Source organism: Aphis gossypii, chromosome 2, assembly GCF_020184175.1.
Source record: "Aphis gossypii isolate Hap1 chromosome 2, ASM2018417v2, whole genome shotgun sequence".
Lineage (NCBI taxonomy): Eukaryota > Metazoa > Arthropoda > Insecta > Hemiptera > Aphididae > Aphis > Aphis gossypii.
Genome location: NC_065531.1, coordinates 40,063,119 through 40,080,748, shown reverse-complemented (window position 1 = coordinate 40,080,748; position 17,630 = coordinate 40,063,119). Strand labels below are relative to the sequence as shown.

The 17,630-nt window shown below is 34.2% G+C and overlaps 1 protein-coding gene across 1 annotated transcript; it reads right to left on the bottom strand.

The window, feature by feature from the left end:
* Window positions 1–190: 190 nt before the first annotated feature.
* On the bottom strand, window positions 191–10,664 carry LOC114124453 (uncharacterized). Its single transcript, XM_050202015.1, has 3 exons — window positions 10,166–10,664; window positions 3,726–3,891; window positions 191–1,642 (listed from the first exon to the last, which is right to left on the bottom strand). Exons 1-3 carry the CDS (start codon window positions 10,560–10,562, stop codon window positions 1,090–1,092), a joined length of 1,116 nt encoding a protein of 371 aa, XP_050057972.1. The 5' UTR covers window positions 10,563–10,664; the 3' UTR covers window positions 191–1,089.
* Window positions 10,665–17,630: the final 6,966 nt, after the last annotated feature.

Here is a 17,630-nt window from a genome sequence, read left to right as displayed (position 1 = left end):
TTATTATATTATACATAAATACATATTAAAAATTTTTTTATAAAAATGTTACTTTGCGAGCCGCTAAAGTCTATGTGGCGAGCCGCAATTTGGCTATTATACGTTCGATTTTTAATATGTTGTCCACAAATAATTCTTAGTAAATAATTGAAATCATTACAAACACACAAGAATAAAAAAATAAATAGACTTTCATATCAATAGTTTTTTTTATTTACAACGATTGCTTTTGCGACACACTTATATAATATATAAAAAAAAAAAAAAAAAACAATAATAATAATAAGACTGTCATGGTATAGTGTTCGTACTTATTATAAGTCTATATTTTATGTAAATTGATTTTGTACACAAAAAATCGGTACACACATAGTCTGCACAGGCAGAGTCTGTTTGAGCAAAAATATGATTATCTTTACATAACCTAAATAGATATGAAATATTCAGACTTACACTAATAATATATAATTACACTGTATATAGGTACGCTACAATGGAATGCATAACTTATATAATAATATAGTCATAGTTACTAATTATTTAACACATTATTATTATCACAAAGCCAATTTGGTGGCAAAATTCGGAATGTTTTATAAAAAATGTATTTCAGAGTGCTTTCCTGCATTCACGTTATATATAGTAAAAAAAAATATATAATATATTCTCGTCATTTATCTCCACGAGTCAAAAATACTAATACTAATAATAATAATAATAGAAATAATTATCCCTTAATTCTAATAAGTGATGTGTAATAATAATTGACGTTGGACGTTTCAGGATATCTATTATCACGACCGTTCGGTAACCGTAACATTAAGTCGTTGGAATTACACCAAACAGAATAATAATCATATACATTATAATAATAAATTAAGCGATTTGATTGTAAAATAAATATGAGAGCCACAAACGACCAACAACTCGAACAAAAAATTTCGAGTTTTCGGGACATATATAATAATATAATGTATACAATAAAAAAAGTTGGAATGGTACAAAAACGAAAAAGGTTTGTTCGTTGTGCGAGAGAGGAGAGGAGAGAGCAAGAGAGGAGGTAGAGATATCGATCGTACGCGACGACACTCATTCGTAGTTTTTGTTTTTGTTCATCTCTTCTTCGGCCTTAATCACGATCTCCAGCACGCGGCGCTTGATCTCCGCCTGGTACGCTTGAGGCAGGCCCTTGGTCGTCTCGGCCATGCTGTAGAAGAACAGGTCGACGGGATGCACCTTGGCGTGGCTGTGCTGTTGCTGCTGAATGTGGTAGTAGTGGTTCATGTGGTGTTGGTTGAGCTTGAGCTGGGCGGACGAGTCGGCCTCCTTGGCCGCAGCCGCGGCGGCGGCTTCGGCCGACCGCTTGACGCGCTTCGCGACACGGTGCAAGGGTTCGTGCTTGCCGTTGCTCAGGATCTCCACGTCGGGGTACAGGAGCTCGTCGTCCACGCCCCCCTCGTCGTTTGAGTAATTGCCCGCCATCTCTTTCACCTCCACCCGGGGTTCGTTCATCTCGTCGTACTCGTACGACATGTTGTTGTACGGGCTGGACGACCCTTCCGTCTTGCAGTCGTCGCCGTACACGCTCGAGTAGTCCTGGTTAGGTGAGTGTTCCAAGTTCAGCATTTTCTTCAAGGAATACCTGAGCAAACGAAACAAGAGAAAAAATAAATAATCGGCGACAGACAACAACGTAGTATATATAATTAAGTTCAATTTAAGAAGAAACAAAACTCAAATAAGCTACGTTTGGCGGCTATTCAAGTTTATTACCTATCTATATATATATAGTATATACGGTTTATATTTCAGCAACCTGTTGTGTAGTACCTAGGCCGAAATATTTTCGAGCTTGCTAAGCACAACACTTTATCGTCTTAAACTATGTGTCGACTGTCAAGTATCTATTGTTTTAATGTAAATCGGGTATCGGGTTCCATTGTCTATATATGCTTACAGCTACAGCAACTATTTGGAAACTTTTGTGGTTATGGAGGGAGATCTTTTCCCGGGCAGCACTTTCGCGGCCCGCGGGTGATGAAAGTCTAAACAGCACATTTGCCATACACTATTGAAACTCGCTAGACCTCGCTAGAGAATTGGAATTTGACATTATAAATAAATTTACGAACTTAGTGTATAACTCGTAAACAAATTAAATGTTTTTGTGTTTTGTCGATAAAATTAAGTACGTCATATAATATAATAACGAAAGTATAAATAACAAGTTTAAAATACACAATAGCGAGTAACACGTGTTTAATTTTCTTCGTTGAAATAGTTTTATGCCAATTTTGTAGGTATTTTATAATAAAATGTAGCAACTATAAATTAATTTTAATTTTTCCTTTGAAAATGTTTCATTTATGAGTAGAGACAGCAACTAATGAACGCCTGCAGAATTCGACTTCTCTGAGCCTAGTGATATAATTTATAGTATACGTTATAATGCCATAAATATTTATCTCTTATACATATATAAAAAAAAAATTTCAAGACCAACTACAATAACGATGATCACTGATCAATACGTCTTTATCGTCGACAAACAATTTTATAGCGATATTAAAATGTTTTTTTGAACCGGTTTTACGTCATATTAATTAATATTATATTATGCGATACGATCGGAACATTCAAACGAATCGTATTAGAATAGCACGTAATATTATTATCGTCATCCATTCAATGAACGAATTGGCTGCTTAGCGTGGGCAAATGGTTCATAGTTGGAGTTCAACTACGTTATAAACGTGTGCACGAAGCAGATCCTCGGTCAGGCGCAGCAACAGGTACGTGCTACACTCGCGACAGCAAAATCGTGTGGCGCTCATAGTTTCCCAGTCTCTCACCCACCGGGCAACCGACCAGAACAAAAATCCCGACCTAGTCGTCCCGAACGTTCGAACACGGTCCGTACACAAATCCTAATAATCCTATGAAGGTGTCGTTATATTATTCCTCTATCCGCGTAGTACAATATTAAACTTTATAGACCATTATACGCGGTTTTCGAGTGATTTTTAATTATTATAACAAACGAATATGTACACCAATCGACATCGTCATACAAGAAATATATATGAATTGTCCACCGCTACCTATTATAAACACTTGAGGTGCTACGAAATCAAACATGAATAATTATACGAGTATGACAATCATAATCACTATACATAATGGATATATTAGCTAATATCAAAATAAATTATCGATCGTTTTTAATATTTAAACATTTTGAGTTTTGGTTTTAAGTATCGCCTATTCCTACGTAGCAGCATTACAATTTGTATACAGCCCGTAAACACGTATATATATACGTACAGTGGTTGTGTAACTTCTATATCATTATTCATGCTATAGATATATACATATATGATGATAACACGAGTGTCTTATTACGTCGTATACGATTGCATACGTTTGACCCAACGGGGTGGGGGAACAGGACGCGCCCCAAAGCCACGGACCGAGACATTTTATATTGTTCGTAAGATTATTGTAGTTGGCGCCCGCTATTTTGTTTTCTCACGTACCTATATACATATATTATTATAGTGGCCTATAAACAACAAACGTCTATACGGTTACGACAGTTGTCGCCCCCCCGTCACAAGGCTACCTATAAAAAACGAATTTACCGCGGTCAGACATCGAGCCGTTAAAGTCGTTGTCGAACAACGGTACGCGTTAACTTGAAAAAAATATCGTATATAATAACTCACCCTCCGATTTGCATAAAGGGCAAGAGAAATTCCATCTCTCTTTGATACTTCCACGGCTTGCCCTCGACGAACGGCAGACCGGGCTTGAGATTCAATCCTTTGGTGCGTTTGATGGACACTCGGAAATTGTCGCGTAAACGTTTCCAGCGCAATTTGACATCATTAACTGTGGAAAATACATCATAATATTATTATATACTATATAAATATTTACATAAATATTGTAAACGAGATATTATACAGGTAGTTGATAAAATAGTAATAGTTTAAAACCGATGCGACAATCGTGCCGGATGAAATTATTATAATAGTTAAGTTTGTCTAAATTAAACACATATAAAACTATTTACAATTACACGGAAAACTATGATACGGTCGATTATTAATGAAAATCTAGAAATGCGTGACTCACGATTACAGCATCGGCCCACCTCGGTGCGCGTCTTCTCGTGCATGTACCTATCCATTTAATTTCAATACATCTCTATATTATATTATAGGAAGTAATACCGGCAAGGCGGTATAAAATAGTCGACAAATTATTTCAGCTGACAGTATTATTTTGCACAACAAATAATATATAAAAGGCTTCTTTACGTACTTCCTTACCAGGATTGTGATTTTACTTTTATTTTAACTGTGACTTACAATTAGTTTCAAGTGTTTCAGCAATCAAACAATCATGAATTGAATGCACTTAAAAATTCAAAAGTATGTGAACCAGACATAATAAATAAATGCTCGATATTATAATGAGTATCAGATGATTTGTTAAACGTACGAATACTTAAGGCACTGTTTAATATTTCAAAACTATATTAATTTTTTTTACATGATTTTAAGTCATTAAAAATATTATTTTTTTATCGTTATCAATTTTTATTTATTTAATTTTTTTATGACAACATGCATTTTTAAATCATTATTCCAATACCTAACATATAGATATACTCTCACTAAAATGGAAGAACATGCTCTTTAGTAATACATATAAAAGAAAAATAATATAATACTATTATTTGCTAGATTATTTGTTATTTTATTTATTTTTTGTTTCGGTAAACTTGGTCAAAGCACTCAGTCATTAGTCTCAAAAATTAGATAGGTACATAGAGTTATATAAACCATAATACTATAAAATATAATTATATAATCGCATATTAGCTGAAATAACTATATCATCTATAATATAAGTACTAAAATATTTTTCGACTTCCGCATACTAATCGCATGCCGACAAAAAATTATTTAAATTAATTATTAAAAAAAATAAATTTTATTATTAAATAGTCATTTTTAAAATATTTTTTAATTTCTCTTATTATATATAGAGACAGTTGTATACACAATGATATCTCAATTAGGGTTAGACACGGAAAAAGAGTATTATAGGGAGCAGTAATAATTTATGTTTTTTACTGTTATGTATTAATTTTAATATAATAATTTAATATACAAATATTTTTAAAATGATAGTTTATTGATTTCTTTGATTAATGCAAACTTAATATTATTGATAATTCTGTATATGCTTAATAAATAATATCTTTTTTAAATCATTTTTAGAACGGACTTTTTATCTGTTTTTCGGACTTTTTTCCCCTGACATTTTTGCCGTTTTTTATATTATGTGTGTTCTGTATAGTGTACTCGTAGATGGATCTTATAGTAGTGTACTAGTGTATAGAGAATATAATATACTGTTATATACTTATATAATTATATATCAGCCTTAGAACAAGACCTATGGGTTAAGACTTAAGTTCCCTCATTTAAATCATATTCTACACTAATCCTATCATATATTGTTGTAAGCTATAGACAAAATTTGACGACCAGTGTGGTTGCCATATAGTCGCCATATGTGGTCGCCATATAGCCAATTAGGTGTTTTAGGTGTTAAGACACCACTCGAAAGTTTAAAAAAATATATATACTTGCTATAAAATAAATTTTGATAAATATTATACAATGTATTTAAACATAGGTAATACATTGTACATTGGAAGGTTTTGTATGAACAAATAAAAAAAATTGTTTTTGGCAAGGAGGAGCAATTAAAATATTTTCCAGGGGGTGTCGTCAGTTTTAAATACTGCTTCAATTTTATATTTCAGATTTCTATAAAATAAGTTGACATATACTCATATTATATTATTCAATTTGATACTTGATAATTTATATTATCAATAAGAAGATTGATGACTAAAATGCAGAGCGTTATTTAAATATAAAATTAAAAGACTTCTCTAAAACGTCCTCATTTTGTGTCAGCGACGATAGCAATTAGAAATAAAAGCGTTTTACGTATACCTACATTACTTTCTCTATAAGCGATATTCGCACATTTGCTGTATACTATTCGACAAGGTTTTGATAAATAATGTAATTAGTATTTTGTATACAAAATACTTAAAACGCGCGATACCTACACATACAAACGGTATCGCGCGTATAATGAACATTCTCCACTCTCCATCTGCAGTAGGTATCATTAGATAAACAACGTATAGTCATAACAAGCCATGTAATAATAATTTATGAATAAGAAAATAACTTATATACTACGTGTATTAGTATAATACAGCAATGCCATCCAAATTTTACAGTATAACTATAAAATGTACGAAAATTGCATATAAAGTCCTCGTAAAAACTTCACCAAATCTATTCAACTCGATATAATATGTAAGGATGCGTAATCTGTATACGTACCATATACTATATGTACAATACGATCGTTCGTTATGTTTTGTTTCAATTAATTCTATTGATCGCCTTAAATTCTATTACGTTTCTAAAACTCGTTTTCAAAAACAAAAATCAGTCCAACACATTACGTCGTGTAATATACTCTATGCTCGCAAGCATATAATTATATGCTAAAATAAACTATATGCGAATAGTGCAATATCATGCATCTAATTATTGACGATGTCTAGATATCGGAACCGACGCACATTTATCTATGGTAAAATCTCTAACAAGTATTCTTAGACGCTTCATAGATTGATAAATTTTGATAATTCTCTTTTTTTTTCTAAGGGGTAGATGAAGATTTTATACAGATGAGGAGTAATTGGTCGTTGAAATGGTTTGATTTTATTTTATACGTGCCACCTGTTGTATGGCCACTGCACAACGTATAACTAAAAATTGACCCAATTATTATCCCTAAATCTTAAATAGATGGCGGCTTCGATATCAATTCCTTTAATAATATAATTTATAAACTAATTATATAAAATGTAAAAATTTTAAATAAAGAATAAAAAACGTCAATACAAACAGAACAAAATAAACACAAAATTCGTGAAGATACTGATATCCTCTGCACAGATTTAATTGAACCTTACATTCTTTATCATAACAAGCAAGAAATTATTTTAATATTTTAGAAATTAATTTTACACATACGTATAAATACAATATCAATGTGTTTTCAATTTATTATGTAAACAATTTAAAAATTGATTAACTTTTGGTTTTTTTTTTGGTTTTTGGTAAATATCAACGAGCTAGTGAGCTACTAATGATGGAGTATGGACAATATAATATAGTCACCACACGTTTTTTTGTGCACGCGTGTACAACGCGGATAGTAGATGACGTAAGGCAAATATTTGTTTATTATTTCAAAAGTCCCGTATAAGTACCTAATATACTGTTATATATAATTAAAAATACTATATAATATAATTTGTACACCAAGGTGATGATTATATTATTTAAACGCGAATCGGTCAATATGTGTTTGCTTCAACTGTTGCAAATATTTGAAAATTCGTAAAGATTTTAATGAATTTAATACTATTTTAAATTTAGGGTAAATTTCGATTATATTGACATTTTAGGATTTAAAAACATGAAATATTCCAGGAATTAAAAGAATTATAAAGATACTTTCATATATTTTTGCATGCTTATACTTCGTTTCTTTGTGTTATACCAAAATAGACAATTTAGTAAATACAATATTGCCAATTAATCTGTTCTACGTAACACGTGACACGTCATGTCATTAAGTATTAGGTACTTCATTATAAACCTACTAATGGAATTTATATTGTGTTATGTAAATATTTACAAAATTCATCACAACGACTTGAACTGACGTGTAATTCATTGATAATTCCATTTTTAAAACGTATGGCATTTTTGCATTTATGTTTATAATATAATTTCAAACTCGACGAATACAAATAAACGTAGTAGACGCGTATCCAATATAATATTAACATGTACATTTTAAATGATTTATAAACGATTTACGTATAATATTATCTTAAATCTTTTGTTTCTATTACCCCACGATTAAACTAACACTCGCTCATAATAAAATGATTGCATATAATAATATAATTCAACGGTAAATAAAATATAATGTACTCGTGTACAATTTATATTTTATAATGCACGATTAAGCTATAAAATCAGAGCAGTATAATTAATTAGGATATAATTCATGTATTAAAAATGTAAATATTTTTATTTATTAAGCGGTTGTAAATTCATTATCAATTAAATAATGAAAATTGTTGTTATTCCCTCCAAAGTCTATTAAAAAGTTTTATAGTTTTCCACGTGCTCGTCATACCCACACTGCTATTATTATGTTATATTCTATAGTTACACTCTTTTAATATATCTATGTAGTCGACAATGATTGATTTAATGTTTTGTTTTTGTTTAACGTAATAAAAAAACATTAATTAAGTTAAAAAAACCTTCAGTACCAAAACACTCGATATTTTCTAACTGGGTATTTAGATATTTAGTTATTTAATAATATAAGAAGTTGTATTTGTGTTTTTTAAAATACAGCAAAACCTCGTATGTTGAAACAATAAAACAAACACTAAACGCGTAATTGTTTTACGTCGATACAAACGAAACGATTTTTATTTACTCGTATTGATTTTTTTCGTTTATCGTAATAACAGTAATAATATAATAATGTAAATTAGATTTCACGACCTTCCACAACTCCTCCGTCGGGATAAAAAACGATATTACGAACCTAAAGAGTAAAACTAGCGTCGTTATAAACAATCAACACGATAATAAATCTTTTGTTTTTGTCGTATAGACATTGAAACGAGCGTAAGAAAAAACAACGAACGTGTCACGTCGTCGTAGTATAATGTCGTTTTACACGCGGCGGCTGTTGGTGAAAATAATAGCGCAACAAACATCGACAACTGTTGCACGGTGGTAAACTCGAGTAGTAGCCCCAAGACTTGAGCCCTGCCGACGTCGTCGACGACGTTCTTACCCGACCTAACCGCCGCCGTCGTCGTTTATGGCGAGCTCGGTCGGGCGGAGGGACGCGAAGGGGTTTTGGAAAACGACAATTCGGCGGGAGGGTACGGGGCGCCACGAGAACCAGCAAACCACGAGGCTGTGGCCCGACGAGCGTATCAGTGACGGGGACCGCGAGTGAGGTGGTGATGATGGCGTTCCGGCACAGAAACGACGTTGCCGGCGCGTATCGCCGCCGCCGCCGAACAGTGTCGACGCGGCAACCGTGAACCGGTGGAGTTTTCACCCTTCGCCGACGACGACGGCAGCGGACGCCACTGCCACCGCCACCGCCACCGCTGCCCGCGCGCCGTATACGCCAAACGCCGCGCACACCGGGCGCGCGAGTCTAGAGATTGGCGACACTGCTGCTGCTGCTGGCGAGCGAACGCGCCCGTCCGCCACCGCAGCCGCCGTGCGGGCGTAATAACGAATACGTGCGCGGCGGCGGTCATCAAACCGCTCGGCCCATCCGGTTTCGTTGTGGTATTTCCACTCCCCTCCAGCCCGTCGGCGACGAACACCGCTCAACACCGCATGTTCGTTCGGTCGCTCGCACGTACCGCTCGACCGCCGCCGACGGACGCGCCGTCGTCGTTTGCACACGCACATACGCGCGCCGAACAAAGGAGACGCGCGACGGCGACGACGACGACGACGACGCCGCCGCCGCCGCGCACCAAACACATTATCCCGTCCCGTCCGGTCTTTCGGTCGTCGCACGGGTGGGCGAGGGCGACGCGCGTCGTGGTGGGGGTACGGTCGCTGTTGTTGTTGTTATTATTACTATTACTATTTCTCTCACAAAACAACCCCTGCAACATGTGTTTCTCCCACCGTCAGAAAACGCGCATTTTTCACCGGCCGAACGGCGAACGACGACATCACACGATCCTCGCGCAAATAATTTTGTAACCTTGACGCGGGGTTGAAACGGAGCGGCGGGGCGTTATCACGAAAAGCGCCTCGGATTAATAATATAAACATTGTTATTATTTTATATTATAATTATTATAATATCGAAATCACGATAACGTTTTCTACATAATACTATTAATATCGCGCCAAGTACATAATATTATAATATCGCCGTTATTATTATTATTATTATTATTATTATTTATTATCAATCGATTTACCCGGCATGCCGAGTTCGTCTGCCACTTCCTTCCAAGCCTTGTCCCTCTTGTCGATGTACTTGTACTGGTCCTCGTCCGTGTCGTACAGCACCTGGTGTTGTTTGATTTTGTTGATCATTATGAGATCGATGTTGGTCTCGTTGGCGATCGCCATTGCGGCGGCCACGACGGACGCCGTGGAGGATGCCGTGGTGGCGGAGTTGGAAGCTACGGAGGCGGCGGTGGCTAGGGCCACCGGCGACAGCGAACTGGTAGTGGTGTCGGCTGGTAGCGATACGACGGCACCGCGTTCAGCGCTGTGGTACGGCTGCAGCAGTCGGTTTTGCGGATGATGATGGTCACGGCGGCGGCGGCGTCTTCTCGGTTGCGCGCTCGGCGTGCTCGCTGGCGACGGCATGGATGACAACTGGTGGCCGTGGCGGCGCGGCGACCGCGACGAAGGGCTGCCGCCGCGCCGTGACGGCGGCGTCACGGAGCGCGTTCGGTCGTCGGCGGCGGCGGCGGGCGGCGGCACAGGCAGGCCGGCAGCTGCACGCGAACGCCGCGCGGACAGACGGGTGGGTGGGCGGCTGGTTTTGGGGGGGAGCGACGGCGTTTCGGTCGGTCGGCCGCCATGTTGCTGCGGTGTGCGTGCGTGCCGCCGGCGGGTCGTCGTGACGCGCTCGTGCGGGTGCGTGCGTGCGCGCGCTACGCGACCGAGCGAACCAGCAGCAGCAGACGAGACGCTTGCCCTTGGACACGGCCGCCGTCGCCCGACTGTAAATAATAATAATAATATTACACCGCCGGTCGTCGTGTACACGTATTTATTATTATTATTTTGTACGCCGGCGTTATTATATATATATATATCATTATATTATACGTGTGCGTGTGCAACGTCGAAACACGCCGGCCGCCCGCTCGCCCCCTGCCGCCGCAGTGGCAACCAGTTCGCCCGACCCTCCTCGCCCGTCGTCGTCGCCGGCACCCGAACGGACGACAGCGACCCACACGCGGCGCGCGTTTAACCGTGAACGACGACGCCGCCCGCCGCCGCCGCCGTCGCTCGGGGTTTTTTCATACCACGTACGTGGTTTGGTTCGCGTCGTCGTCGTCGTTTGTTTCGCCATTATATCTCGTCACCGGTGCCGGCGCAAAACCGTTGGTCGGTGGTCCCGAACACAGTGGTGCCCACAATGTGAGAGGGTGGGAGACGCGGAGGTCGCTAGGGGTGCCGAGTGGTGTTGTAGGTAGAAATCGGTACGTTTTACGTAAACCGTAAACGTTCGGTACGTTCGTCCGGGTCCGACGGACGATGACTCGAAACGTTTCGCACGCTGGAAACGCGAACCGAATAGAAGTACGAGAGTGTATCGTCGACTGTTTTTACTTTTACGATCGAAAGGGTGCGAGTGATGGTCATTAAATTTCACTACAGTCTTTAAAGGGCGCAAAGAGTATAAATACGCCAAAACGGTTTACCGATAGATACGATGTTATAATGTAGTGTGCTACATTGCAGATAGGTTGTCAAACATCCCTTATAAATACGAAGACGTCCATTGAAATTCGATAGTTTTTTCTCGAGTACGAGATGAAACTATTTTGTGCTTTACCTGTACAGTCCCGTACAGTCTCAAATAATAATGATTGTATAGCTAGATACATATTATCTTACAGTAATGACTACAGAGTAATAACAAATAATTATAGTTATCCAGGTGCTTGCTCCGCATTAAGACGGACACGTTTTGTAAATCAAGACAAGTGTACAATACAAACTTAATTAGAATTTATACGAAACTATTCGTATATTAATATATCATGATCATATATTATGATATTTGTACAGATCGCGGAAAATAATACGAATTCGATGTAATTAATAATTACATTAAACGATAAAAATGAATTCAATAGCGTCTTCGAAGTAGGTAATGGTGAACACCGCTCGATCGAAGTAATAGCTACTATACAGTAAACAACAAGTTATCATTTATAAGTTTATAACAAACACGTTTACGTTTTACGTTAAAAAGGCGGTGGCATACACGTAGCACCAGGACGTGGGTCATTCCACTGGCGCTTACTTAGTTTTACGCGATTTCAAACGGAAATTCGCCTTCTGTCCCTCTCCCAAATAAATTAGATTTTAACCCCTCATCGCTGGGTTTGTTCGATACACTACACTCGTACGTTCGAATGTATGATAATATAGTGAAGACGTGAAGTTTCGATATAATTATATAATTCCGAAGTTCGGTGTACACGTTCGTTTTAACATATTATTTATTCATTACACATATATTTTTTTTAATTCGCATTGTATTATACTTACTCCGATGAGCCAGGACATTATATAAATCATAATGTAACAAGGCCGCGATCTTAAAATGTTTTTCGGCGCGAGTCCGACGACTTCTTTCAGCCACTCTCTTTATTGAAAACAGCGTACGATTTGTTTATACGATACGGTGAATTTAATTTCGTTCACTAGTTCACTACTGGTTATATCGCATGAATTGCATTTTCTATTTCTATACTATACGATTCGATTTTATCAATGAGACACATTTATATGTTATAATTTTTAATATAAACCTATACCTAAACTTAAACTAAAGGTTATAGTATTTTTTTTCTTCGAATCAGTCGAATCGCTCGAATTCTCATATATTAAGAATATTATGATATCAAAATCAAATGCTATTGCAGTTTGCAGATAAGATAATATCGTACTACGCTGTTGAATGGATCGTGATTTAATTCTCGTTTTTATATAGTACATATTATTATCTAGTATCCACTATATTAGCTATATTATCCGACTTTGCCTGAAAATAAATAAACAATAATATTATTAGTAAAATACGATGCTTGCGGTGTATCTACATTTCAGTATAAACAGTGCCACCTGATAGTGGACGTGTACGTGTTGGCGTACCTACCTTATAAAAAGTAACGAGATTACAATCGATATTAAATCATTTTGATCTGTATACTACCCAGATAATGAATTAATAAAACGATTTATGATTTATTATTTAATATTCTATTGTAATTCTGTAAGATCTTAAGTCTTAGTATAACTACTATTAGTACTATTATAATTTATTGAATTGATTTATAAACATAATTATATTTTTATACTATTTCAATACTTTGTAGTTAATACCGTAAATACATTGAAGCCTATTAGTTATTATTTTAATCACAAACACCAACCACTGCAAAGCTATATACTACAGGTATAGACAAATTAAACAAATATATGACTAGTGTTTTACTAGCCGCGTTCTATAAAAATTACGTACTCAAACAATATTTTATTGGTGTTTAATATTTATATTAATAGTTAATATTATAATAATAAATGCATTTTAGATTCTGAACGAAGTGATGAATGTATTGATTTTACAATGTGTGATTTTTTGTTGGTTCTGTGTAATACCCCATGATCATATTAATTCATGACAAATAACTTTTCAAAATAATGCTTCAATTTCAAACCTTAGGTTTGGTTTCTGATGGCAAAGTGAATACACTAGGTACATTAAGGAGATCAAAAGTAAGAATTTTCCAATAGTTTTCAAAACAAAAATCGAGAAAAACAAAAAAAAGTAACGCAAAACCGGGAATTTTTACGCAAAACCAGTTTTCGACAAAATCGATTTTTTTATATAGTTGTAACCCAAAAAGGAACTACTGTAAATACTTGAAATTTTCACCAAAACCAAATGTTTATAGTAGTGTTATCTATATATAGTTAAATTTTCAAAATATTTTGGTTTTTTTTTGAGTTATTTACATAGACAACTGAAATTTTCGATTTTTAAAAGTATTTTTATTGTCAATAAAAAAAATTTGGGTGCTCAAAAAATTTTATACAAAGTTTCTTACAAGTTGTTCTTTATGTAGTTAAAAAAATAAAAAATCCTTAGTCACTTTTTCTTTATAAGCGTTTAAAATTCAAATCGCGAAAATTTGTAAGTAATTTTGTAGTTGAAAATTCTTAAAATTGTTTGTATTTATATCTAAGGTTAAAAAATTCAACACCAAGTTCTTTAATTATCTTCAACCGATTTTAAATATTTGTTATTATTTAAAAAGTATAAGTCGTAAATAGGTACTTGAAAATTTCACCAGTTACCTTTACATAATTTAATTTTCAAAATATTTCGCTTATATTTTAAGGCTATTTATAAACATTTGAATTATTTTTTTTTAAATATCGATACATTTTTTTATTTTATCGATTAACGTATTCATTCCATATCCGAGCATTATGATACTATCCAATTTTAACAGGCAATGAATTCAAAATGAGTAGGAATTAGTTGTAACATTTTACTAAAATAAATAAAACGTTTAAATATTAAACTAATTAGTTCAATAATTTATCTGAAATTTACATTTTATGGATAAAGATGAATCATATTTTGATGATGTAAAACGATCCAATTCATTCGTTAACTTTGGAATTGGACGACTAATTGGAATACACTGAGTGCGCCTTATACACATTTGGTGTAATCATGTCCAAGCGTAATTTTAAATCACCGCGAACATTCGCTTGTATAATTATAATATTTATTAAACAGACTATTTTTGATTAGACCAATTCATTCTTATAATATATACGCCGAGTAGATTAAATCCGCCAGCGTCTGAGCATGATTAATTTTAAAAAACATTTGATTAAACACGTTGCTTTGACAGCGTCATATTCACACTATATAGTATATTATACTACTATAGGCGGATGTTTGACTGAACCTCTGGAGTCTGGAGTACATTTCCGTGATAATTGCCATTTAGTAGTATTAGTAAATAGTAGTATATATAGACACTGGCGTCTTACTGTAATTTATAAACTGTGCTTGCAGGTGACCTTTCAATTATCAAATGTCAACCGGATATTGCACATTTCTTTTTAACATTTTTTAAAATTACAAATGATTTTTTTTTACTTAATAATAGTAATTTATGAGTATTTTGAATAGTTTGTTTTACTATTTGAACATCGCTAGAAATTATTTATATACGTGACTTGGCTCACCCATTTTAGCTTATTAACTTAAAATAGTTATTTACAAATACTTACGAATTTTATAATATGTCAGTTATATAGTTATATTATAGTTATAAATGAAATACGGATGTATAAAATGTTTTTATTCAATGTGGCATTGGCAAAAATTTAACATGTTTGTATGAAAAAATGTGTAACAATTGTATACAAGTTCACGGTCTGGCCAGAGCAAAAACATACTTAGTGCTCTGATATATAAGTCAAATATTATGGTCAATGAAAATAGTTTTGGTGTTTATTTATCTATTTATGACTTTATATCATTATTGTACTACATGTAGTACACTTTAGTAGGTGTATATAGTGTGACCCACGCTATATTATAGCATGGGTCACACTAAAAAAATGTATTTATCCTAAAACTTGATAGTATTGTTTCAGTATTCTCCATTCACCATTTCAATGGATTTGAATATTTAAGTGACGCGTCATTTATATATTAGGTAATGTTCAACACAATAATATTGTGTTGTGTATGTGGAAAGTGGATTCAGCAATATAGTTTAATGTCTAAGTAAAATATATGACTAAACTAAATATGTAGGTATTATAACAGCTATAGGATCAAACTACAGTATTTAAACATTTTAAACTGGTAGATCAAAAACTTAATATCACACATTTTAATGGTAGTATCACATTAATACTAAAAATACAGTTAAAAATTAAAATGCAATTTGAAATAAATTCAAAATTTAAATAGTATTTAATGAAAAATTATTGTTTGAAATTATTTAGAAAAATGTATGTGTTATATTATTATTTTATTCTTTAACATTAAAATACCAAATAATAATGTACTCGTATAAATGACGGTCAGTGACGTAGCCAGGGGTGGTAACGGGTTATAAACCCCCGCCCACCACCACCACCGCCACCAAAATGTCTCTCATTTTGTAAAACATACAATCATTTTAAGACATGAGCATATTTATTTATTTAAAATGAATGGGCTAGGATTTTAAAACAAATGCTTCTTTTTTATATTAGATAGAAATCTAATTTCTACACACAAATTCGTTTCACGTCATTCTAAACCAATTTATATTTTTGCATTTTTATGTAAGTGCTTTTTTTCAATTATTCCAGCTGTGAATTTTTTATAAGTTTATTATGCTATTGTAATGTAATAAAAAAAAAAAAAAATGGGCAAGGACCAATTGCGCCTAAAACAACATTTTTATTTTAGGGTCAGTGTACCAATAAATTGTGCCTCTTATATTTTACGGTTAGTGTACCAATTGCGCTTGTATTCAAATTTGCTTGATATTTATTGATCAACTGATTACTGGCTAAAGTGACTGGTTTTAATATATTTTATAAATTATAATATTATTATTTACCTATTAATACTCTCAAAAATTATTTTATTATATTTTATAGTTATGATTTAATTTTGAACAATTGACGATCAAACTTGTTAGTTGTTACCAGTTAGAATACCTATTACTTTATTTGTATTATATTTTTTTATTTTTAATTATTATACTTCGTGGTGACCAAATGAATTGTTTTAATGTAATTATCCTATTATACTTAAGATTATATTCTCCTTTCCTCATGGTGAACAAATATATTATTCTGTAAACAGTGTAAACTAACCAAATTATATTATTCTAAATTGTAGTGCCATGCTCAAATTATTATTTGAAAAATTATTATTATTCTTAAAACATGCAAAATACTAACATCATAATTACCTTAAACTCAAAATCTTATTACTTTATGATTTAACATTTTAACCACCTATTTTCTTCTTATTATTAATATTATTTTATTTTAGTTCTCATCAACTAAACTGTATTAAGCCTATTAGTTTCACCACTTGGCCTTAGGATCATCACGTGGCTTATAGGTCATGAATTAAGTGCTCCCCTTAATTCATGGGTGGTAAGTAGTGCAAAGATAGTAAAATACTAGAAATTTCGCCATGTATTATGCATTAATACTTGCAAAAAAATCGATTAATAACTAACTAATAATTTTTCCTTAGTTAATGTAAAATGTATAGAGCGCAATTGGTATATCGATCCTAACATTTTTAGAGCGCAATTGGTACATCGACCTTAAAATATTTAGAGCGCAATTGGTATATAATAAGGTAACTTTAAGCGCAATTGGTAAACTCCCAAAAAAATTGATAATTAATGTAAAAACCCAGAATGCAGATATTGGATTATTATTGTTTTCGTTATCAGCTTGTTTATTAAATACATTACTTTAACATAAAGGGTATAGATTATCGATCTAAATAATATTGCCTACAGTACCTTTACGGTCAGTATGCCTACAACATCAATATTAGACATTTCAAAATTTAAGATTTAGTGTTGTACTTTGAAACCTCTTCTATGAAGTATGCACCGATCAGTTAGTGGATGTGGAGAATTC

Bases quoted from the DNA above. Each gene is read 5' to 3' on its own strand.
- LOC114124453 (XM_050202015.1), bottom strand. From the start codon at position 10,562: ATGCCGTCGCCAGCGAGCACGCCGAGCGCGCAACCGAGAAGACGCCGC. The intron at 3,892-10,165 runs GTAAATCGATTG...TATTTTCCACAG, and splicing joins AGACGAACTCGGCATGCCGG to TTAATGATGTCAAATTGCGC. The intron at 1,643-3,725 runs GTGAGTTATTAT...TCGTTTGCTCAG, and splicing joins CCCTTTATGCAAATCGGAGG to GTATTCCTTGAAGAAAATGC.